The 23,457-nt window shown below is 40.2% G+C and overlaps 2 protein-coding genes across 2 annotated transcripts; both read left to right on the forward strand.

Moving 5' to 3' along the window:
- The first annotated feature begins 969 nt into the window (after positions 1–969).
- On the forward strand, positions 970–3,170 carry LOC140565040 (fish-egg lectin-like). The gene is made up of 5 exons (XM_072690787.1): positions 970–1,024; positions 1,423–1,650; positions 2,484–2,701; positions 2,791–2,918; positions 3,029–3,170. The coding sequence occupies exons 1-5, from the start codon at positions 970–972 to the stop codon at positions 3,168–3,170; spliced, it is 771 nt and encodes a 256-aa protein (XP_072546888.1).
- Positions 3,171–4,906: 1,736 nt separating this feature from the next.
- LOC140565127 (uncharacterized) lies at positions 4,907–22,962 on the forward strand. Its single transcript, XM_072690934.1, has 6 exons — positions 4,907–4,974; positions 6,058–7,280; positions 10,711–10,718; positions 12,285–12,838; positions 16,371–17,277; positions 22,117–22,962. Exons 2-6 carry the CDS (start codon positions 6,227–6,229, stop codon positions 22,945–22,947), a joined length of 3,354 nt encoding a protein of 1,117 aa, XP_072547035.1. The 5' UTR covers positions 4,907–4,974; positions 6,058–6,226; the 3' UTR covers positions 22,948–22,962.
- The last annotated feature ends 495 nt before the right edge of the window (positions 22,963–23,457 follow it).

Below are 23,457 nucleotides of genomic sequence, written 5' to 3' on the forward strand. Positions count from 1 at the left end.
CTCCACATATATTTCTCCACATATATTAATTTGCACTGGATTAATATAACCTGACATTAGTGCACAGTCTGTAAAAATGAGTGACATGGCACATTGGGACGGGACTAAACTCACTGAGAAACTCTGGTAATAGTTACATTGCTCCATTGTATGACAGAAGGCTGCAAGTGTGCACAAGGCGGGTTGTGTAACGGTGCTACATTCCAACTCACATTTTATCGAGCCAACTACACTGATGAATGCAATTCTAATGGCAACTATCTTTAATGTGTAAAAAAAACCACGTATCTCTAAAATGGCCATTTTACAGAAGAAGGCAAAAATTATCTTAACTTTGAATGGAAGTGAATGTAAAATAAACATTTGTTCCAAGTCATATTTAATTTCAAGACAATTTTCATTGGACAGCAGCAATATATGAAGTCAGTATAACACTGAAATGCAATAGGGTTTGCTCCAGCTGAACAAGCCCTATTAAAATACATGAGAAACATCACACTTGAGAAAATTAAACAACTGAAAATGAATCTTGTTGTGACCAGCAATTAGACACACTTTAGACATTGAAGCACTTAAGAATCTTTTGAACCTCTCTTGCTCAGCAATTGTTTTTGAACAATAAACGCTTGTTAAACACCTGAGTCAGCACCATTTGATCAATTCAGAATAAGGTAAGGTAGATGAACGTAGAGAGATCATTCCCCCCTGGGTTATGGTACAAAAATCTGCAGACTTTCGGGAACCTGCAAGGCATGGTTATTTGCACAGATTCCACAAGGCTAACAATAACGCAATATTTACTCAACACACATTCAGTCAGATATGCCCCGTAGCATATTTGGGCCTCCACTCCCCATTGGTCCACATGAGTCAACATGACCCAAAAATAATCTTTTAAAGGCAGTTAAGTGTGTTGTGTGTCCAGTGTGTAGTGTCCATCAGGACAAACACTAATACAAACTGAAGACCATGAAGAGAACAGCAGTCCTTTTTCTGCTCCCAAACCTTTGGATAGGCTGTCTGGGTGAGTCTGTGTGTATTTTTAAAGTAAAATATACATCTATCAGCCATAATATTAATACCACCTTCTCATTTATGTACTCACTGTCCATTTTGTCAGCTCCACTGACCATATAGAAGCACTTTGTAGTTGTATAATTCCAGACTGTAGTCTAGCTGCTTCTCTGCATACTTTGTTAGCCTTCTTTCAGTCTGTTCTATCAGAAACCCCTCTGTTGTAGCTCACCTTGCTGGTGTATAGTTAGAGACTATAGCCCTTCTTTTGGTCCACAGCCATTCTCTAGCCTCTTACCAGTGGTCAGCTTTTGACTGGATATTTGTGGGTGGTGGCAAGTAAGTGAAGTGCATGATGAGAGTCCTTTTTCCCCTCACTGATTCCATTCTCATCTCGTGGTCTCACAGCTCTGGAGTGTACAACAGTGTCAGGCAGGCTGAAGCAGGTTGATGCTGGGAACGGACATGTGTTTGGAGTGTGCCCAAAAGGTGAAATCTTCACTCTGTACGGTTCCAGCTTGATAAGGTTACCCGGACAGCTGAAGCATGTCAGTGTGGGACCTGCTGGAGTCTGGGGAGTCAACTCAACTAACAACATCCACAAACTTGTGAAAGGAGATTGGGTTGCCGTCCCAGGTGAGCTGATTTTTGCATACTTGACAGGAATTTAACTTGCTCTGTTTCAAAAAAATAAAAGGTGCATTGGTGAAGCGTAAAATAAAAACCCTTATTTCATTCCATCGGGGCACAGAAGACCACATATTTGCTTCAACCCTCAGGTCTTGAAATCTGAACCTTAAAGCCATGTTTCAGTCCTGGAACTAGAAGTTAAAGGGCAGTTCATGTATTTGGTTGGCCATGAAGTTCCAAAATTATCATTACAAAGTCCTGGACTTGAAACTGGATTCAAGGGTCAGATCTGATAACCTCTGCAAACCTATTGTGTTGAGATCTTGGCTGGAGCAAAAATGTGGAATTGTCAGGTGGGCCTAACAAATCAGTGGAAAACTTTTAAAAAATCTTTTTTAAAAATTACAACTCATTTAAAAGATACTAGAACTGTAGATCCCAGCCCTTGTCCTGAAGAACCGCCTGCCCTGCACATTTTAGTGCTTCCTACACCCATGGTTCAGCTAATGTGCGGTTGAAGTGTGTTAGAGAAGAAAACAACCAAAATGTGGAGGTCAGGGGATCGTCCAAGACAAGGGTTGGACAATCCCAAAGGCATTGTCCTAGAACCATGCATCCAAGCCAAAGTAGCTTTTATTAGCCGATGCCGTCTTAGAGTTTGCACCTTTATCCACCATGCCTGACAAAAAAATAAGGTTTCTGTTGGAGGTGAAACCTCTGGGAAGATCACAGATATAGTAAAAGTGCTGGACTGTAAGGTCCTCCACTTCCTTTCTATTCAGCTGAATTTCCATCCATCTCTTTCTGTCTTTTCCACTTTGTGTCCTTACCATTCCAAGGCCTGATGAGACAGGTGGATGCAGGAGGAAAGATGTTCGCAGCAGGTGTCAACATGGGCAGCGTGGTCTTCTGCCTGGGTGAAGAAGCGACCACAGGCTATGCAGGGCCAGGTAGTCGTGCCTCCTGGACACAGCTCCCAGGAAAGCTTAGGTACTACAGCTGTGGACCATACAGTTGCTGGGGAGTAAACGCTGCAGATGAAATATACATTATGAAGGTGAGAGCAATTGTGAGTCAGAATGTATTGTTTTCCATTGATATCCTGAATTCTTAATTTTCTTATTTGTTTATTCTGTTTTATTTCAGGGTGTGACTCCAACAGCTTGTGGTGGCTCTTTAGACTTGGAGCATATATCTGGATCTCTTGCAATGATTGAAGTTTCTACTGATGGACAGGTCTATGGGGTCAATTCGCTAGGGGATATCTACAAAAGGTACGTACCTTGAGCAATTGTTCAGTGTAGTTGAGGTTTGACAGTCATGGTTGCGTATACATACAACACAGAACATGGAAAAATAATATCTTGCAATTTGATTGTTGCAGGGAAGGCGTCTCACCATGCAACCCTGCTGGCACTGAGTGGCGCCACGTTCAGCATTCTGAGAAAGTCAAACACCTGTCCTACGATCTCGGACACCTTTGGCTAATCAACAGAGAGAATCGCATACTGGACTGCACTGAATAAAAGTAGTGAGACTTTGACAGCCCTAAAGTGAAGTTCAGACTCAAATCATGAGCAGAAGACTCTGAAATTCTCCTACGATCCATCAAATATTGTAAATCTGTTTATTGCAAATACTGCTGAAAAATAAGCATACTATTAATATGGATGTATTATTTAATAATAAATAAATATATATTTATTAAATACTTAATCTGATTAAGCCTGTTTGAATGTGGAGTCATTCTTATGTTTTAGTTGTTTGTCTCTCACTGATCTGTATTTATGAAATCTGCATAGATAGTAATGCCATGGGACAAACAGTAGGTGGCGATATACAGAAATCCTTGAACCAGCTTTTCTAAGCTTGAACCAGTAAATCTTACATATGATGGGCAGTGCAGGAATTATGTCTACATTTATTTTTTTACTGAATGTTATGGTTTTTTATGTATAAACGAGCTTTGGGCACCTCAGGGAATTACGCTTCTATGTCTGCAAATCTGCAAACGAGGCAGTAGAGGTTTAGGTTGGATCTCCTACACTATCTACTTTGGTGTATACTGTATGATTTTGCATTTACCCATTAAAGGTGCAAATGAATAGATTCTGTGGCCGTCAAGGTTCTTGTGTGTCAGATATTGACAGAAAAGTATGAAATCGAACATCAAAACTAAGGCCATTGAAAGTAGGGTGACCAAATGTCCTCTTTTGGACATTGGATCTCCTAGAGCAATAAGACTATAGAACACAAAATATAAAATACAGTAAAATATTGCTGAAAACTGTAGAAACAAAATCTTAAATTAGAGTTAAATGTTTACACTAACTTTTGTCTGTTATTGCCCACAATGCACGATAAAGTAACATAGTCACTGGCCCCAGGCTCATTCTGAATGTATACAGCTTTAATCCCTTACAGTGTCTTCAGTCCCACCTTCTGGCTTGCCACAACTGGCTACATACACCAGCAGCTACTTCAGTCATTGGTCAAACTGTTTCCTGACGCAGCCTGAAAAATGCCCAAAGGCAGGTTGTAGATAACCACACATCCGTTCTAGAGAACAGTCCTGTGGTTTCACCTCGGTTCTGAAAGCATTGAATTTTAAATCAGTAATCAAATCAGTGTCCTGATAAATGATTTTATTATTTATTTATTTATTTATTTATTTATTTATTTATTTATTTATTCATGGCATGAATAAATAAATAAATAAAGTGAAATGGGAGTAAAAGTGAGATCATTTATAATGCTAGTATGACACACATTGAAATGAAAGAAGATGACCAGGCCATACAGGTTATTAGAGCTATTCATTGGCCTTGGTAACATCACTGCATGTTTTTAGAGGTACAGTATTTAGCTAGGGCTTTCTTGAAGCTGTAGGCCACAACATCCCAATCACAGTGAATACTGGTGTGTTCCCAATGTCCTCATTTTTTACAACCAAAATGTGCTTTCTTGAGAAAAAAAATATAAGTTCAGATCTCAAGAAAGGAAATCATGAAACCAAAAAAAATGTCTTGAGATCACAAGAAAAATAAGTAAAGAAATGTACTGAAAATATAATTTGTACTCAAATATAATAATATATATACATGTATGTGTTTATTTTTTGTTTATTTTTTTATTATATACATAGTTAGACATTAAGCTCAGTGAGGCAAGTCCTGTATTTTCAGCATCTCCTTCGGCTATAACCGGCAACTCCGTCGGCCACCACAGAGTGGCGCAGTGGAGCTACAGCGAGTCCAAAAACAACAGCGAGTAGAAGCAGGAGGTTCCGCTCGGCGCTGCAGACCCCAGACAGGAGCTGAGCTGGTGAAGGTATGGAGCTGTTGAATAAACACGGTTTCTGCATGTAGGACATGTAAGATCACAGACAGCTTTCCTTTCAGTGCAGTGCTCCTCATTTCTTGGGTTAATTCACCGCGTTGCTGATAAATATAGCTGGTTTCAGATGGTGGTCTTTGATGGTCAAGGTGGTCGACTGGCTCCTCTAGTGAGGAGGTAAAAGCATACCCCCTGCTGAAGAATCTACCTGTGTGCAAATACCATAATCATGGTATTTAAGGGGCAAGGTGGTTAAAAGGCTGGTTAACCAGGTGAAAACATTCCCTATCCTGGTAAACCAGCTGGTTAACCAGCTCTTAGGCAGTATGGTGGATTTTCCTATTTGAGTTTGATTGACTAGCTAGTGGGCAAGCTGCCAAACTGGCCAACCAGGATGACCAGCTTGATCATACCTAAGTTGGATGACCAGCTCCTCAGCCTGACTCAAACGAAAGTTAAGAACTAAGCTGGTCAACCAATTTACAAATGTTTTTCAACAGTGATCTGTAGACATGTATACCTGTGTGTGTATATGCAAAAGCCTTGTATCTTATTTTTTCTTATTTCAAGTTGTTTCTTATATATTGTTTCCAAATTTAATGATGAATGGGCCAATAGAAATGCTCCAAAAATAACTTGGGAATAAAGATCTTTCTACACTGACTTGCATAAATATGTATTGTAATATGCATCATTATTGTTCATTGGACTGCCAATTCTTCTTGCGGCTACTATCAGATGGTAGATAGATGCTCCAAGATTGCCGTGAAATGCGAAATCATCATCATCATCATCATCATCATGCTCTTCTGTGAGCTTAGATTTTTGGCGATTGGGCTGAAGGATGATAGCTTGAGAATCAACCAGAGTTGATTAAGTTGATGTTGCTTGTCTTTGTGTCTCCTGCTCTACCAAACTTGCAATATATATGTATATATATGTTTTGTTTTGCTCAGTTTGGTATCAGTAGCATACTATTGGGAGAGACAAATCCTGAAATAAAAAATAGCATATCTAAATAGGAATCAACTTACAAATTTGTTAATGGACACATTGTCTTTGTTTTGGTCCCCCCAGGGCATTTTCGTCTGCTCCAAGTATCCATATTTGTACTCAGCTCAGCAATCCCATTAAAGATGCAACCACCAAGAGGGGTTCCTCCGATTGCTGAAACTCGGCAAGACGCCTTATGAGAATTCTTTTAACCTGAAGAAGCACCAGTTCTCAGGAATTATTTCACAGGCAAATGCAGAACCCTGTAGACAAGAAGAGAACTCACCAGTGCTCAGACTGTGGGAAGAGTTTTAATCAACGTAGTCTTCTCAAAAGGCACCAGCACATTCACACAGGAGAGAAACCGTATCACTGCTCAGACTGTGGGAAGAGCTTCAATCGGCTGGGTAATCTTCAACAACATCAACGCATTCACACCGGAGAGAAACCATTTCATTGCACAGATTGCGGGAAACGGTTTGCTCAGCAGAGTCTTCTTCAAATACACCAGCGCATTCACACCGGATATAAACCGTATCACTGCTCGGACTGTGGGAAGAGCTTTTATCGACAAAGTAACTTTCAAAGACACCAGCGGGTTCACACAGGCGAGAAACCGTATCACTGTTCAGATTGTGGGAAGAGCTTTAATCTTCAGAGCAACCTCCAAACACACCAACGGGTTCACACTGGAGAGAAGCCATATCACTGCTCAGACTGTGGGAAAAGTTTTAATCAACTAAGTAGCCTAAAGACGCACCAGCGCATTCACACTGGAGTGAAACCGTATTGCTGCTCAGACTGTGGGAAGAGTTTTAATCATCAAAGTAATCTCCAAAGACACCAGCGCATCCACCGAGGAGAGAAAGCATTTCTCTGCTCAGACTGTGGGAAGAGTTTCCATCGTCAGAGCTGTCTCCAGAAACATCAGCGCATTCACAGTGGAGAAAAACCATATCTCTGCACTGATTGCGGGAAGAGTTTCAATCAGCCGAATAATCTCCAACAACATCAGCGTATTCACACTGGAGAGACCCTGTATTACTGCTCCGAGTGTGGGAAGAGTTTTACTAGACATGGTAGTTTCCAAGCTCACCAGCGCATTCACACCGGTGAAAAACAGTATCACTGCTCAGACTGTGAGAAGAGTTTCAGTTATCAAAGTAGCCTCCTCCAACATCGGCGCATTCACACTGGAGAGAAACCATACCAGTGCTTACAGTGCGGGAAGAGTTTTAATCGACAGAGTATATTCCAAGAACATCAGCTCATTCACACTGGAGAGAAGCCATTTCAGTGCTCTGACTGTGGAAAGAGTTTTAATCGGCAGAGTAATCTTCAAAGACACCAGCGCATTCACACTGGACAAATTGCTGCTTTGAATATAGGTGGAACCTCTGACATCTGCTTACTTTGAAAGTGAACCTGTCTGGGAGGGCTTTGGCATGAGAACGTCGCAAATCAAAATGTACTTTTTTCTCACAGCCAGATATAGTTTCTAGTACTTGTTTGCATCACATGGTCATGTGGTCACATTATCATTCCCAACATAGCATCTCATTCATTTAAATTGTTTTTGTCACTTCCTGACAAAACACCCCCCAGATTGTTGAGGTTCCACCTGTCTAGAAAACCTCAGACCTGTAAATCTGGTTGGGACAAAGCACTGTAAAACAGCAGGTAATTTCCTCAGGAGGAGAAAAATAGAGGCACAGCCGATCCAAATGGAGAAGCACCAAAAGCCCTAGGGAGTTCTTCCAAAACAGAAAATGACCCCAGGACCACCTGTACATTTAAAACCATACGAATAGAGCTTTGGACAGAGAAGACATTTAATGAGACATCAAGAAACAATACCTTTCATTTTGTGAAAGAAATTAGAAAGTTTTCCATAAAAAATAAGTTTGCGCCACAAAGCTAATGTAGCCAACACATACTGGAAGCTTAAACTGCACCAACCTAACGTGGAAGCTACATGTCACACACCTGCTTCCAAAGTCATTATTAAGCTCATAATGTTGTTAAGTTTTTTGGGTTTGTCTGTCTTGTAAACCAGTATAAGACTAAGTGGGGTGGCTAAATAAAGTGAAGGAGGGAGTGGACATACAACCCTCTTTGACTGAGCAGAGGATAAACAAAAAGTCTCCACTGTAAAATTATTACCCAAAATTGTGCGCTAATGCTAGCTTGACTATACTACAATGCTTGGCGTACAGCCTGTGCTCATGGGGCCAGGAACTTCCACCATTGTGGAAGTGGGTCAAAGGTGACATTGTTGAGATTGAATTCAATTACCTTTGTGACTGCTGCAGATGTCATTGTGATAAGCAAGAGGACCAACATAAACATAATTTGTGTTGATGTAACTAAACCAACAATCTTGTGTTTGAATATGTTTATAAGCCAGTTAATGAAGTCTCCATTACTGTAGTTTTACTGTTTAGTCTGCTGATTTCTGTGGTTCTTAATGTCTTAATATAATAACACAAAATGCTGATGTAATCTGTTTTTAATATCTTTCCATTATTTAACTTTTTACATGAGTTTGTGTTGAAATGAACACAATTTCTTGTTCTGTATTTTTATTCTTTCCACATCTCGCACTTTTACATGTTTGCTGAATGATTGTTTATCTTCATACTTCACTGCAATCCTGAAGAATGTTTTTTTCTGTTAAGCTGATTAAAATGATTTTTGATTTGTGGTTTTCCTTTTTTTTTTTTTTTTTTTACATTTTGCAGTAGAACACATCACAGCGTTTTTGCAACAGTGCAATATTTATGTATTAATACCTCCACCTTAATGCTCGCTCTACATGTTCTGTGTTTATCTCCATTAGAATTTATAATATTTATTATTTATCATTAGCTGGGTACGCCAGTATCAGCTTTTCGACAACTAAAACAGGTGTAAATTCAAAAACAGATCAGCTCGAGGCTCATTTGTCATGAGGTAAATTATACATTAACGCTACCTCTCAATGTTAATCTTAAAACTGACCTGATGTATATTTCTGTTTTTACTAACATTGTCTTTTTTTTAGTTTGGTAAAAAATATTAAGCCCTATGACACAAATATTCTGCATTATTTTTTACATTCAAAAAATGGACTGTCTGGGAAACCAACCCTGGTTGTATAAATATTTTTGCCTTTTTTTAATTTAATTGTGAGTTAAAAAAACATGAAAGGATGATAAAGTATATTAAATATTGTATTATACTAAATATTAAAAGGAACATTGAAATGTTATGTTATACATCTTTATAAAGACACAAAATCTATTTGGAGACCTCAGTAATATTTGAATGTTCTTAATAATATTGTGTTAAAAGTTAAAAGTTACACTTTTAAATCAACACCAGATTGTTTTTTTAACTGAGGGACAAAAGTAACTTGTTTTGTTCCTGGATAATTAGCTTTTTAACCATCTTGACAAATAGTAATGTCTAGATTTGACAATCTGAAATCAGCTACCAGCAAAAGTATGAGTAAAAATGACATTTTTTTTACAGTTCTTAGAAATTAAAAATAAAACCTGTGGTCATGGTTGTTTATAGATGTGTTACTAATGTAATTTATGTGAGTTGCAGATTTACAGGCACATTTTGGAATTATAGTTAGTGTTACCATTGCCTAGCAGCAGTATATAGCTAGCTAAATCTAAGCATTTTTTATTATAATAATTTATATTCAATTTATATCAATGCTTTAAAAATATATTGACCAACACAGCAGGCCATCTGCAACAGCCAGAACATACTTTGTTTTAAACAGTGGTATTTTCACCAAGCAGCCCCAGACCAGTATGAAACAGCCTAGACATGCAGACTTCAGGGTTTTAGCTCTTTAGTATAATATTTACATTTTGTATATTTAATAGTTTTGACTAGTTTGAATCCTTGCTGAATCTCCGTTTTGCTTTTGCCTGATCTACAGCTCAGACCATCACTGAATAAAAAGGCATAAGCTGATGCCGTGCAAATCCGCATGGTTAGTAAATCAGTGAAGGACCCCAGACAGGAAATGAGGTTTCAGTGAACTTTTTAGAAGTTTCTTTTTTCTCTGTTTCACTGATTGTCGCTTACTGGTGCACAAAAGAGTTCGGTTTAATGTTTAGTGCTGTTTTTAACATTTTAACAGCTGTAGTTTTTCATCGTGGTGGGGAATTATGATCTACCGGAAACGAACGCGTGTCTTTGCGGACGGGAGTAGAAGCAGCAGCAGCAGGAGGAGGAGGTTCCGCTCATTCAGCGCTGAGGAACATAAACAAACAGGAGCTGAACTGTGAAGGTATGTGTTGATAAACACTGCTTATGTAACGTTTTTAAATGTTGAGAAATTGCTGGAGAGATATTCGCTGTTTAAAATGTAGGTAAACATGCAAACGGACGGGGAAAGCAGCCTCCAGACCTGAGTGATGTTCGATGTAGGGCCTGGGTTTGGGTTGAGGTGCTGCTGGACGCTCTAATAGTTTAATATGAAAAATGTAGAGCGTTATTTATAGGGATAATTAACCTTTATTGTTATAAAGGGAGTGCAGAATAAATGCAGAACTACACTAAGTGTATCAAGTAATAAAAACAGACATAAAATGAGTATAATTAAGTTTGATTAATATAAATAGAGCCATTCTTAAGACCTTGATCTCAGATCACATGTGCTTCTCCTTGGCTGGAATGAAAACCCCTTAGCCACACTGTCCCTTTGCGGATAAGATTGGACACCCCTGGCTTAAGGTGACCAGGTATGCATAAAAAGATGTAGTTTTTGTGTATAAATGCATACGACAGTGAAGTTGACTGACTTTTTTAAAGTGATCAATAAATGACCAGACTCTTATATTACAGAAAACCTTTAATTTAAACTGTTTAACCGGTGCTACAGTATTCAGTATTCTACCATAGAGTGTTTTGTACAATACCCATACAAGCTGGCTACCACCACTAATAAGGACTGTATCTTGGACTTTTTTTGAACTTTCCAATGATGGCAGATCAATGCAGTCAGCCGTAACATTGATTCTCTTCATTTACTATGGCATTTGTTAAGGGGTGCATACATGCAGCATGTGAACAGTCGGTCGTTGAAGGTGATGGAGGTGTTGAAGCAGGGAATAATGGGCAAGCGTAAGAATCTGAGACACTTTGGCAAGAACCAAAAAGTGTGTTTTCTAGACAACTGGGTCAGAACATGTCCAAAACATCAGGCGGGTCTTTTACGGATGCTTCAAGAAAGGACAACCAGTGAACTAGTGACAGGGTCATAGGCTCACTAATGTGATCCATGGCTTTCTGCTGTGAAAATTTGATTGCATTCAGCGACAAGAACTTAGTGAAATAAGGATATTGGATGATCACCACCCTATCTCCTCCCCAATTCCAATTCCATTGGACAACACTGTGTGTGCATTTGCACATCTGTGTCAGCACTACGTGCAACTTTAAGTAGCTGAATGCATACAGTAGAAAATAGTTAGTTTTCCTTTGACATATAGGGTCTGTATCCAAAACCGAGATTAAACCTGATTCTAAATGTGTTTTCACCTTTCAATTTCTATTTTGAATGCTTTGTAGTCCAGACCCTGGCTTCACTGGGACACCAACCCATTGTGTGTACCTGATAACATTTAAGTAACATATATTGGATTATGTTGGTTTCATAGTCAAAAGATTTGTCTTTTACTTTGTCTTCCCCAGACATTATCTGCTACTAGTATCCATTTTCATGCACTACTGAAATTAACATAGAAAGATGGGACCAAGAGGCGTGAGTCCGACTGCTGAAATAAGGTGAGATGACCTGTGAGAATATGGCATCCCGAAGAAGCACTCGTCTTCAGAGAGGACCCTCTGGTACTCACTCCACCAACGCATCCCAGAGACATGTAGAGAAGAAAGTAGCTAAGAAAACAGTTCACCAGTGCTCAGACTGTGGGAAGAGTTTCAAACAACTGGGTCATCTCCAAAGACACCAGTGCGTTCACACAGGAGATAAACCGTATCAGTGCTCAGACTGTGGGAAGAGTTTTAATCGACAAAATAACTTTCAGAGACACCGACGCATTCACGCTGGGGTAAAACCGTATCACTGCTCAGATTGTGGGAAGAGTTTTAATCGACAGGGCAATCTTGAACAACACCAACGCATTCACACGGGAGAGAAACCGTTTTGCTGCTCAGAATGTGGAAAGAGTTTCAACCATCAGAGTAATCTCCAACAACACCAATGGATTCACTTAGGAGAGAAAGCATATTACTGCTCAGAGTGTGGGAGAGGTTTTTATCATCAGAGCAATCTCCAAAAACATGAGCGCATTCACACTGGGGAGAAACCGTATCCCTGCTCCGATTGTGGAAAGAGTTTTAGTCAGCTGAGTAGTCTAAGAGCTCACCAGCGCATTCACACTGGAGTGAAACCCTATCAGTGCTCAGACTGTGGGAAGAGTTTTAACCATCAGAGTAATCTTCAAAGACACCTGCACGTTCACACCGGAGAGAAACCGTATCGCTGCACAGAGTGTGGAAAGAGCTTTAAAAGACAGCATAGTCTCCAGCATCATCAGCGCATTCACACTGGAGAGAAACCGTATCGCTGCTCAGACTGTGGGAAGAGTTATAATTACCAGGATAATCTGCAAAGACACCAGCGCATTCACACCGGAGAGCAACCATATTTCTGCTCCGAGTGTGGACAGAGTTTTAATCAAATGAGTAGTCTCCAAACACACCAGCGCATTCACACCGGAGAGAAGCTGAATTACTGCTCTGACTGTGGGAGGAGCTTCAAGCGACAGAGTAGTCTCCAGCTCCACCAGTGCACTGATGCAGGGGAGAAACCATATTCCTGCTCAGACTGTGGGAAAACGTTTAATCGACCCAGTTATCTTCAAGCACACCAGCTCATTCACACAGGAGAGAAACCACATCACTGCTCAGACTGTGGGAAGAGTTTTAATCGGCTGAGTAGCTTCCAAAGACACCAGCGCATTCACACTGGAGAGAAACCATATTTCTGTGTTTTATGTGGACAGAGTTTCAGATATACGACTTATTTAAAAACACATGAGTGCATTTAGGCTAAATCCGCTTTTCTCACCAAATCTGTTTTTTAGGCTTTTAGGCTCTTTTTTTTAAAAAAAAAAAGTGACCTATATCAAGCATTCATCAGAACATTTCACGCTTCTAAACTGACTTGGACATGCAAACGAGCAGTGCTTCACATAACCTGTTTTCACATGATCCATTTTCCATTCTGATGCGCATTAATGAGGAATTTCAAATCGGATCGAGGTAAAAGATAGGCAGCAACGTGACTCAGTCAATTTATGCATCACATTTCATTGACCATGAAAGAACTGGTCCAAAGCTGGACTAAAAATGTCAGATTCACTGATGTCGGATACCCTCAGTGCCGTGTCTGGTTGAGTAGTTTAATGTAGAAATATGATGCTGTGACTTTGATAGTTGTGGTGTTTAAGGCACTCGCTAATGTTTCTAATGTTTACACAGACTAAGAATGTGTAAACTGAATGTATAAAATGAAGCTCAGTAAGTGCTGGTCTTTAGTTTATCCATTCAGAGACGGGTTTGGTGGCAGAATAAATAAATGGCTCCGTCTGTAAATGGCAAGACTCATCACAGGCGGACTCCTAGCAGATCCGACTCTGATATGCTTTGCCATCAGGGTCAGGCTAATGTTTTGAACCTTTGGCCAAGACAAAGTAGCCTTCCGTCTGTGTTGGAGCGAATTCCAGACATTTTGGCTGGCCTACTGTTAACTGGGCTAAAGCCCAATAAAGATTTTTAAGGAAGCTGAAAACCAGTGATCGCTCTACTTGCAGTCCAGTAACGCTATGTCTTTCAGAGACGGACGTGACAACGCAGTCGCTGTGATAAAGGCCTATTGGGTTTTTGCCCGTTTTGTAAGACGTCAAAAATGATAGTTGAATTGGGAGAATTTGCAGCATTCTTTTTTTTTTTTTTTTTAACTGCTTAATTCATTTATTTCTTTTTTGTTGGTTGCTAGTAACTAATGTTTAATACAATGTATGAATTGTTTAAAAGTTAAAAATAACAAGCTGAAATAAACAATTAATAAATAACTTTTAAAATATGCAGCGATTTGTCGTTTTTATAAGCTTATTACAAACACAAACCATAAGGTATATTTAGAAGAAGAGTATGTTTGTTTGTATATATATTTTTTTCTTTCTCCAGATGAAATTTGCAGTTTGTCAGACTGGCATTATTCAGCTTCAGAAAGTACTCTTATCCAGAGCAGAATCACAGGTAGGAGACTGTTGGGTTAGGAGTCTTGCTCAAGGACTATTCTTGCCTGGCTGGGGACTTGTGCCCTTGTACGACCACCATTCTGGTTAATTCGCTTGCTCAGGTTGGTCATGCCAGAACCATCAAGAACTATCAGAAACCATCAAACTGAAAAAACACACACTATGTTTGTCAAGAACTAAACCAGTCACCCAGTTTGACCGGCTAGAGCTTGGCAGCCTTTTTTTTTCTAGCAGGGTCAGTCCCTTTATAACTTTCAGTGGACAATTTTATCTTCTGAAGGTGACCAGTCAGCCCAGTATTTCCACCTTCTGTCTGACTGTCCTGTTGTGCTACATAGCGCAGACCCACATTTTTGAATGTCGTGAGTTTTTTTTATGACCATTATTATAATTATTAGTTTTCTGAGGGTCTAATAATAATAATAATAATAATAATAATAATAATTATAATAAGATCGGGCATCTTTAAAATAATGTAATAATAAAAGGTAGCACGTGTTGACAAGGCAGTGCAACCCGTCGTTACGCCCGCCACCACAGAGCGGCGCAGTGGAGCTCCAGCGAGTCCAACATCAGCGTGTAGAAGCAGAAGGTTCCGCTCCTACAGCGCTGCTGGAGCAACTGCTGAAGGTGTTTACGCTTTTCATTAGAGTTTAAATTCAGGCGTAGAGACTCTGATCGAGAGATTTTCGGGGTGTTATTAGTGGAAACACATGGAAACTGACACGGGAGGCTGCTTCCGGCCAGATTTCTCACAGTGTAATGGTGGTGATGTTTGCTCCTGTGTGGGTTTTGGGTGATGGTGAGGCTGAGTGCTCTCCTCAGTCTGAGATTAGTGTTGATGGGGTAATCTGATTATTTGTTGTTATTCGCCTCATAGGATGACTACCTTAATCTGTATGTGTTAGCCATTGATTTTGCCAAGATGGCAATATCACCACACTGGCATGCAGAAATTGCCTAAGTGAGATGACCTGATCTCCAAAGGGTTACAATTAAAAAAGAAATTAGCAGCTTGATCAAATAACTAAAGGGTCCAAAGCAAAGGTTTGGGGGGTCCGGCGTTGGTCAGTACAGTACCTCCCCCTTTGATGAGGATCACAGCTTGTGAACACCTTTTGTAGAGGCTGAGAGGCCTTCAGGTCTTGTTTGGGGGGGGGGGGGGTTCGGTTCGCCCCTTCTTCTTGAAAAAGGTTCTCGTCCTGTGATGGTTTTGGGTCGTCTTGCTGATCTCTTTTTTTAGGTCTAGCCATAGATATTTGGTTATGTTTAGGTCGGGGGACTGTAAGGGCCATGGTAAAACCTTCAGTTTGATTTTGAGGGGTGTTCAAGAGGGGTGTTCCTCTTTTTTTTTATTAATTTTTTATTTTATTTTACATATGGTATGATGTTTGGCTTTGTAATTTGCCTGTATTTTATTGAATCAGTTCCTTTCATCACTCAAATATTTCCCTGTTCCACTGGCTGCTACACAAACCTGAAACATGAATCCCTGTGCTTAACAGTGGGAGAGGTGTACTTTTGGTGAAATTATCTGCAATCATCTTTTGCTGCCAAAAATACTCAATTAAAATTTTAACTTCATCAGTCCACATGATGCTGAATTTTGTGGTGAGGACACAAAAAGACCCTCTTCTACAAGACCATGCCATTGTATGCATTCCTTGAGCCATTCCAGGACCATGCTAGCCTTAGTGAAGTAGTTGAGAACTTTTAGGAAGGATCAAGTGTTGACCTTTGCTTAGTTTGGCATTACTAGTTTACTAATTGAGCTATAAAGATTATCTTTATATATTTCTGTGCATGATGTCAGACATTTAAGTGTATTTTATATTAATATTTTAAAATGTTATTGTTTGCCTCCCCAGAGAATTTCTGTACTAAGTCTCCCTCATTTGGCTGCTGCTCAAATTTAGTTCCACAAACACATCCATAGAAGCCACCAAGTGGAATATGTCGGACTGCTGGAGAGATACCACATGAGGATATGGCGTCCAGAAGAAGCCCCAGTCCTCAGCAAACAACCTCTGGTACTCTCTGCACTGGCACATTTGACCGGCAAATTGAAATAGACACAGCTTATCTGTGCATAGAGTGCGGGAAGAGTTTTAATCATCAGAGTAATCTTCAAAAACACCAGCGCATTCACACTGGAGTGAAACCCTATCGGTGCTCCGACTGCGGGAAGAGCTTTAATCAGCGGGCTAATCTCCAACGCCACCAGCGCATCCACACTGGCGAGAAACCGTATTACTGCTCAGACTGTGGGAAGAGTTTCAGATATGACAGTAGCTTCCAACTACACCAGCGCATTCACACAGGAGAGAAACCATATCCCTGCTCGGACTGTGGTAAGAGCTTTAAAGGACTTACTAATCTCAGACAGCACCAGCGCATTCACACAGGAGAGAAACCATTTCAGTGCTCAGATTGTGGGAAGGGGTTTAATCATCAGAGTAATCTCCAAAAACACCAACGCGTACACACTGGAGAGAAACCGTATCCCTGCGTGGACTGCGGGAGGTGTTTTAGTCAACTGAGTAGTCTACAGTCGCACCAGCGCGTTCACACTGGAGAGAAACCGTATTACTGCTCAGACTGTGGGAAGAGTTTTAGTCGACAAAGTAATTTCCAGCAACACCCGTGCATTCACACAGGGTCGAAGCCATTTCCCTGCTCAGACTGTGGGAAGAGTTTTAACAATCAGAGTAATCTCAAACAGCACCGGCGCATTCACACAGGAGAGAAGCCGTACCAGTGTTCAGAGTGCGGGAAAAGATTCATTCAGCTGGGTCATCTCCAGTCCCACCAGCTCATTCACACAAGAGAAAAGCCTCATCACTGTTCCGAGTGTGGGAAGAGTTTTAGTCGAAAAACGAACCTCAAAAAACACCAACACAGTCATTCAGGAGGTACACAGTATTGCTGCTTTGAGTGTGGGCAGAGCTTCAGTGATGTAAGAAATTTACATACACACGAATGTGAAATGGAGATGGAAGAAATATGTGAGTCGGTCAAACAAAAATAGATACCCTTACTTAACATGCTTTATGTAACCTGAATGATCTGGTGTAATAGTTCTGTAAAAATAATGCACTTTACCACAAAAAACTTAAGGGCCTGTGTCTGATAGTGGCCCTAAAAAAAAATTTACATGGCAGAATTGTTAGGTGTAGGGCCCAGTGTATGTCCGTCACAATATTTGGCATTGATATGGTCCTTTAAGATCCTTTAAGCCCTGTAAGTTGTGTATAGCTGAGCAGCCATGAGCAGTGGGTGCCCATTATCCTGTTGCTGGTTCATCGGTTTTCCTTCCTTGGAGCACCTTTTGGTAGGTACTGACCACTGCATCCTAGAAACATTTCACCTGTCTGCTGTTTTGGAGATGTTCTGGCCCAGTTGTCTCAGATTCTTAAGCTGGACCATTTTTCCTTCAAGAACTGACCGTTCACTTGCTGCCTAATGTATCCACCCCTTGACAGGTGCCACTGGAAGCTAATTTTCAGTGTGTTTCACTTCACCTTTGTCTTGTGCCAACTAGGACTGCATATCCATATTTGTTTATTAAATACATGTGAAACACAACTGACATGGTCATAATTTATTTTTCTCTAAACTTACTGCAACCTCCACTGTCCAAACATTAGGTCACAATTTTCATAAAAAGTTTTATTTCACTATGTACTTACAGATGTGTGTGTTGTGGTGTTTTATAGCATGGAAGCCCGAAATCACCCGAAATCTCTTGACTGATCGACTACAATTGAGATTGAACTGAGAGAAACTGTTAATTTCTTTTCCACTAAACAATCACCTCATAGCTTTAACTAATAAAGCGGACAATTTAATATTCTGTAATATTATAATTTATCTGTACTATTTCAAAAACCCTGGTCATTATTAAAAAAAGTACATGCCCTTATTCTAATTAGTGTACTTATCTTATCAATTATGTCTTTTTTTGTGTGTTTCAAATCTAACACACCACATTCAGCCAATCAAGGACCATTAAAGGGACTAATTAGTAGAATCCTGAGTGTTGAGGGCTTGATGGCTCTTCAGGGGCACTTTTGAAGACCACTGGAGTGAACCTGCTAGTGGTGCACAGCTTTTATTTTGACAGTTTTTTTTCAGGATGTGGCGGAAGTTTCTATAATGTTATTGGCTCCTGATCGGGACTTATAAGAGCTCTGTAATTTGATTGGCCGATGGAGGTGGAGACTCTCCACTGATGTTAGAAAGTAGCGCTGGGAAGGTCTGTAGGTATCGCCGAGCAACAGCTGTAGCGTGTAGAAGCAGGAGGTTCTTCTCAGGTGAACCCTGCTGGAGGAACCCACACAGAAGGTAGGGAGCTGGTAAACACTGTTTACACGTGTTTATCTGTTTGTCATTGACTCTTAGAGGAGTGTTAGGAGAGATGTTGGCAAATTGTACTGCAGAACATGTAAAAGAAGGTAGAAAGCCTCCCTTTTCCAGACCTGGTTGAGAAGAAGGAATGTCAATGCTGAATGATGTGAATCAAAGTCACATCTATAAACATGTTATCACCCTTATTATCATTGATGAGGCACATAAAAGTCAGAACATGGTCAAGGTGGTTAAGCTGGTTGACCAGTTTAGCTCTTGACCAGGAGTTTGGTGGTTTTGCGGGTCTGCAAGAATGATCAACCTGAGGAAGTGACTAGTATGACCAAGCTGGTTGACCAGCAAGAACAGGATGACCACATTGGTCGACAAACGTGACCAGAATCGAATGCAACGTACACTGTGATGGTCAGCCAACTTACCTTACGAGCATAGGTTTTCACTTTACCAGTTACCAGCAAAATCATCAAGGCATGTTTTGAAAATGGATGGAAAACTCTTCACTGTTACAAATGCAGAACTTGAGGCACTGATATTTACTTTATCTGGCAACACTGATGGCAAAACAAACTCTTCTGAAGAGATGAATTTATGAATGGGGGGATGAAACACATTGTAGGCAGTTTCCAAGACATTTTATATGTGTAGGCCCATACTATACTATACTTTTATGAAGCTCTGAAAAAATATACCAAATAAACCAAAATACCAAAGAAATGTGTATGGTTGTTTTGCTATCCATTTCAATACCTTTTTTAACAAAACCTGTGGACCTGGCCTTGTCATTTGGAGGAAACCTGCCATCATAAGAGCTAGACTGTCACTGTATTAGCTCCAGTGAAGCTTATCACCTCTTGCTTATATTAGGAATAGCTTATAGCTTATATTAGGAAACTATTTGAAAGGACTTGTTTTGGTAACAGCCTGATACCTGAAGCTCAAGTTGATAATGAGCAGTTACATTCAGGGTAATACTTTGGTACTTTTTTGTATCCTCAAATGTTGTCTTCTGCTCCAGGTAACTCACTCGTAACTCCACAAACATGGACTGCTGAACTTGGACGAGATACTTATTGAGAATATGGCGTCCAGGAGAAGTTCCGGCAACACCGGCGCATTCACACAGGAGAGAAACCGTACCAGTGCTCAGTGTGCGGGAAGAGTTTTGTTCAGTCGGGTCAGCTTCATACACACCAGCGCATTCACACGGGTGAAAAGCCTCACCAGTGCTCAGACTGTGGGAAGAGTTTTAATAGAAAAAGTAACCTCATTCGACACCAGGGCAGTCATACAGGAGGGAAACAGTATTACTGCTTTCCATGTGGGCAGAACTTTAAAAGTAAAAAAAAAAAAATAATAATTTGCATAAGTGCACTGAAACTGGGTTGGAATTCCATGTTGGGTGAGCTGCTTAAATACCAGAATGAGAACAGCTCCAGAATCATGCTTTTTAAAATAAAAAAAGAGAAAAGTGTCAGCATAGCTTCAAGGTGGCTGCTACTACTGTTACTGTTTAAGTTATGCCAATGTACTTTAGTCCATGTTATAGGTCAGGGACGGGCAACTCTGGTCCTGTAGGCCTGCAGTAAACAAACCTGTTAATTGCCAGGTTTACTAGGTCTGTAAGGAAAGGAAATCGGCAAACTGTACCCTATTCTAGATCAGTGGTGTTCAACCTTGGTCCTGGAGGATTCCCTGCTCTGCACATTTTATGTTTACCCTGATTTTAACACACCTGATCCAGCTGATCCAGCTAATTAAAAAGACCTCTTAATTGAAGGTTCCGTACTTACCAAAAGTGTTACAGTGACAGGTGAACCAGTGAGAGGATCATGGGTGCTCAAGGCTCACTGATGCTCATGGAGGTCCCACCTCACAACTTGCAGGACTTAAAGGATAGGCTGCTAACATCTTGGTGTTTCATGCCTTGATGGGTCAGAGCTATTTTGGTGACACAAAGGGTCTGTACACAATAGTAGAAAGGGGGTTAAGATGTTATGTAAGCCCTGTATTCGGAGCTCTGGTCAGTAAGGTGCATTAATGAGGTCATGATAGAGCACAAAGTAAGGCATGTAAAAGTATTATTATTATTATTATCATTATCATTATTATTATTTAGTTTGTGTTTAAGATTTCCATATTAAAGTAAGTGTTCTGTACACATAAATATTTATATGTATGTATGTATACTCGAAATTGATATTGAATTATTGGTTCAAGATATTTTAATAATCAACGATGCTTCAGATAAATTGGGGGGGCTTTAGATTATAGTTTTGACCTTACTAATTTAGATTATAGTAATGAAACAAAGTGTAAAGTGTGTTGTGTTTTTGAACTTTGCAACTATGGGAAATAATAGCAATGCAGGCTTTTATTTTGACAGTAAGTTGTCCGTGGCATAATTCCGTGTAATTTCATTGGCTCAGTTCAGAATAAAAATTGAATTTGCTCCTCGGCGATGCAGCAGAGCACGGTCAGGAAAGTCTCTCACGGGGTCTGCAGCTCTCACTGACCACCATAGTGAGGCGCAGTGAGGCTTGAGCGAGTTCTTCAGTAACAGCGTGTAGAAGCAGAAGGTTCTGCTCCTTCAACGCTTCTGGAAGAATTCTACCTGGAGCTGAGCTGATGAGCCGGTCAACACTTTTGCTCTTTCCTTCTGCTGGTAGCTGGTTTCAGATGGTCTGGTTTTTGATGGTCAAGGTGGTTGAAAAGCTGGGCATGTAGGTAAAAACACAATTTACTGGTAAGTGAGTTGGATGTGGTAATCTTAGACCAGAAAAGGTGCTTTTTTTTGTTTTTGATGGACTAGTTGGTCAATCAGCATGACCAGTCTGGACAAGCTGGTGATGCTTTAGGTGCTGATGCTCACATGCTCACATGAGTTGCAGTTGGCTGACTTGACCATGCTTTAAAGAGATCCCGCTGTTGCCTTTAGGCATTTCTTATGGCCTAGTTGAATTTTTAGATTCTCAGTACACATCATGTCCATTGGTACCTTATGTACATGGTATGCAGGTATAGTTTCCTTGTCTGCATATCTGCATGTCCTGTCCAATGGCTGGTATCTTGTTTATTGTGCTGACAGCCTGCTTAATTTTTCATTTTAATGCTCAGATCTGTTAGTCTTGCTGTGTTATTGAGTGTTTTCCTTTTTTCATATGTCATCATTGTACAAGGGCTACTTATGGTATGTATGGTACGTATTTGGTCATTTAGAGGCTAGCTTGGAAAAGACCTGCCATTCTATTTTTTATATTGTAGTTGGTAAGGGCATGAAAACAACTAGTAAAATTAATGTTTTAATTCAGACAACAAGCAACAACTATTTTTGTAGACGGTTTGTTGAATTTGACATTAATGTGTTTGGTTTGTATCTCCCTCAGAAGTGTCTTCTACTCCAGTCCAGTTTCATACACAAATCAATTTCATTCTCCCCAAGAAGATTGTCAGACTTTTGAGATAAGGAAATATTCCATATTATGAGGACATGGGTTCCAGAAGAAGCACCAGGCGCCTGCAAACATCCACACACACTGGAGTGAAACCATATTTCTGCTCAGACTGTGGGAAGAGCTTTGGTCATCAGAGTAGCTTCCAAACACACCAGCGCATTCACACAGGTGAGAAACCATACCACTGCTCAGAGTGTGAAAAGAGGTTTAATCGACATAGCAGCCTTCGACAACACAAGCAAATTCACACAGGAGAGAAACCGTATTGCTGTTCAGGATGCTGGAAGAGTTTCAGTCGGCTGAGTAGTCTCCAGCTACACCAGCGCGTTCACACTGGAGAAAAACCGTATCACTGCTCAGACTGCGAGAAGAGTTTTACTCATCAGAGTAATCTCCTAAGACACCAGCGCATTCACACAGGAGAGAAACCATATTACTGTTCAGACTGTGGGAAGAGTTTTAATCAACCGAATAGCCTCCAGGCACACCAGCGCATTCACACAGGGGAGATATCATATCACTGCTCAGACTGTGAGAAGAGTTTTAACTATCAGAGTCAACTCCAACTACATCAGCGCATTCACACTGGAGAGAAACCATATCACTGCCTGGACTGCGGGAAGAGCTTCAGTCGACAAAGTCATCTCAAAACACATCAGGACATTCACACAGGGGAGAAATCGTTTCACTGTTTAGAGTGCGGAAAGACTTTTAATCGGCAGAGTAATCTTCAGGCACACCAGCGCATTCACACAGGAGAAAACCCATTTTGCTGCTCTGAATGTGGGCGAGGCTTCAGATACATGCGTACATTAAAGAGACATGATTGTATTAAAAGGGGGATAAAAAGTCATGACACTTGATTTGGACAACTGAAACCTTGCCTGGTGTATTTTTTCCATTTTCCTCAAATTAGCCAAGTCTGCAAAGATATCATTGGTACTTGATGTTTGCTTACTTATAATTTGAACAGTATATTTTCATCATAACTGAAAATCTAGAAATCCAAAAATGGACCAGCCCCTCCCTGTTGATGGTCACCACCTGATCTATAACAAAATGTATGTATGTCAGGGGTATGTATGTATGTCAGGGGTATTCAAATATGTATTTTGCAGGTCAACATACCAAATTTCAACTAAGTCAACAAACTAAATAAATCACATCTACTCCACAAAGTAGAAAACAAAGCCAATGACAAAAGTAAAGTCCTCAGAAAATTCTAAGCTACACTGAATGGGCAAAAGTGTTCCAATACTCTGAATATTTTTAGGACTGTACTTGAGAACCTATACATTCATTAATTTGTTCTTTCTTCTAAAATCATGGGTATTAAAATAATGTTTCCTGCTTTTGTTGGAGTAAATGTCTCT

The sequence above is a fragment of the Salminus brasiliensis genome, chromosome 11 (genome assembly GCF_030463535.1).
Source record: "Salminus brasiliensis chromosome 11, fSalBra1.hap2, whole genome shotgun sequence".
NCBI classification, from domain to species: Eukaryota; Metazoa; Chordata; class Actinopteri; order Characiformes; family Bryconidae; genus Salminus; species Salminus brasiliensis.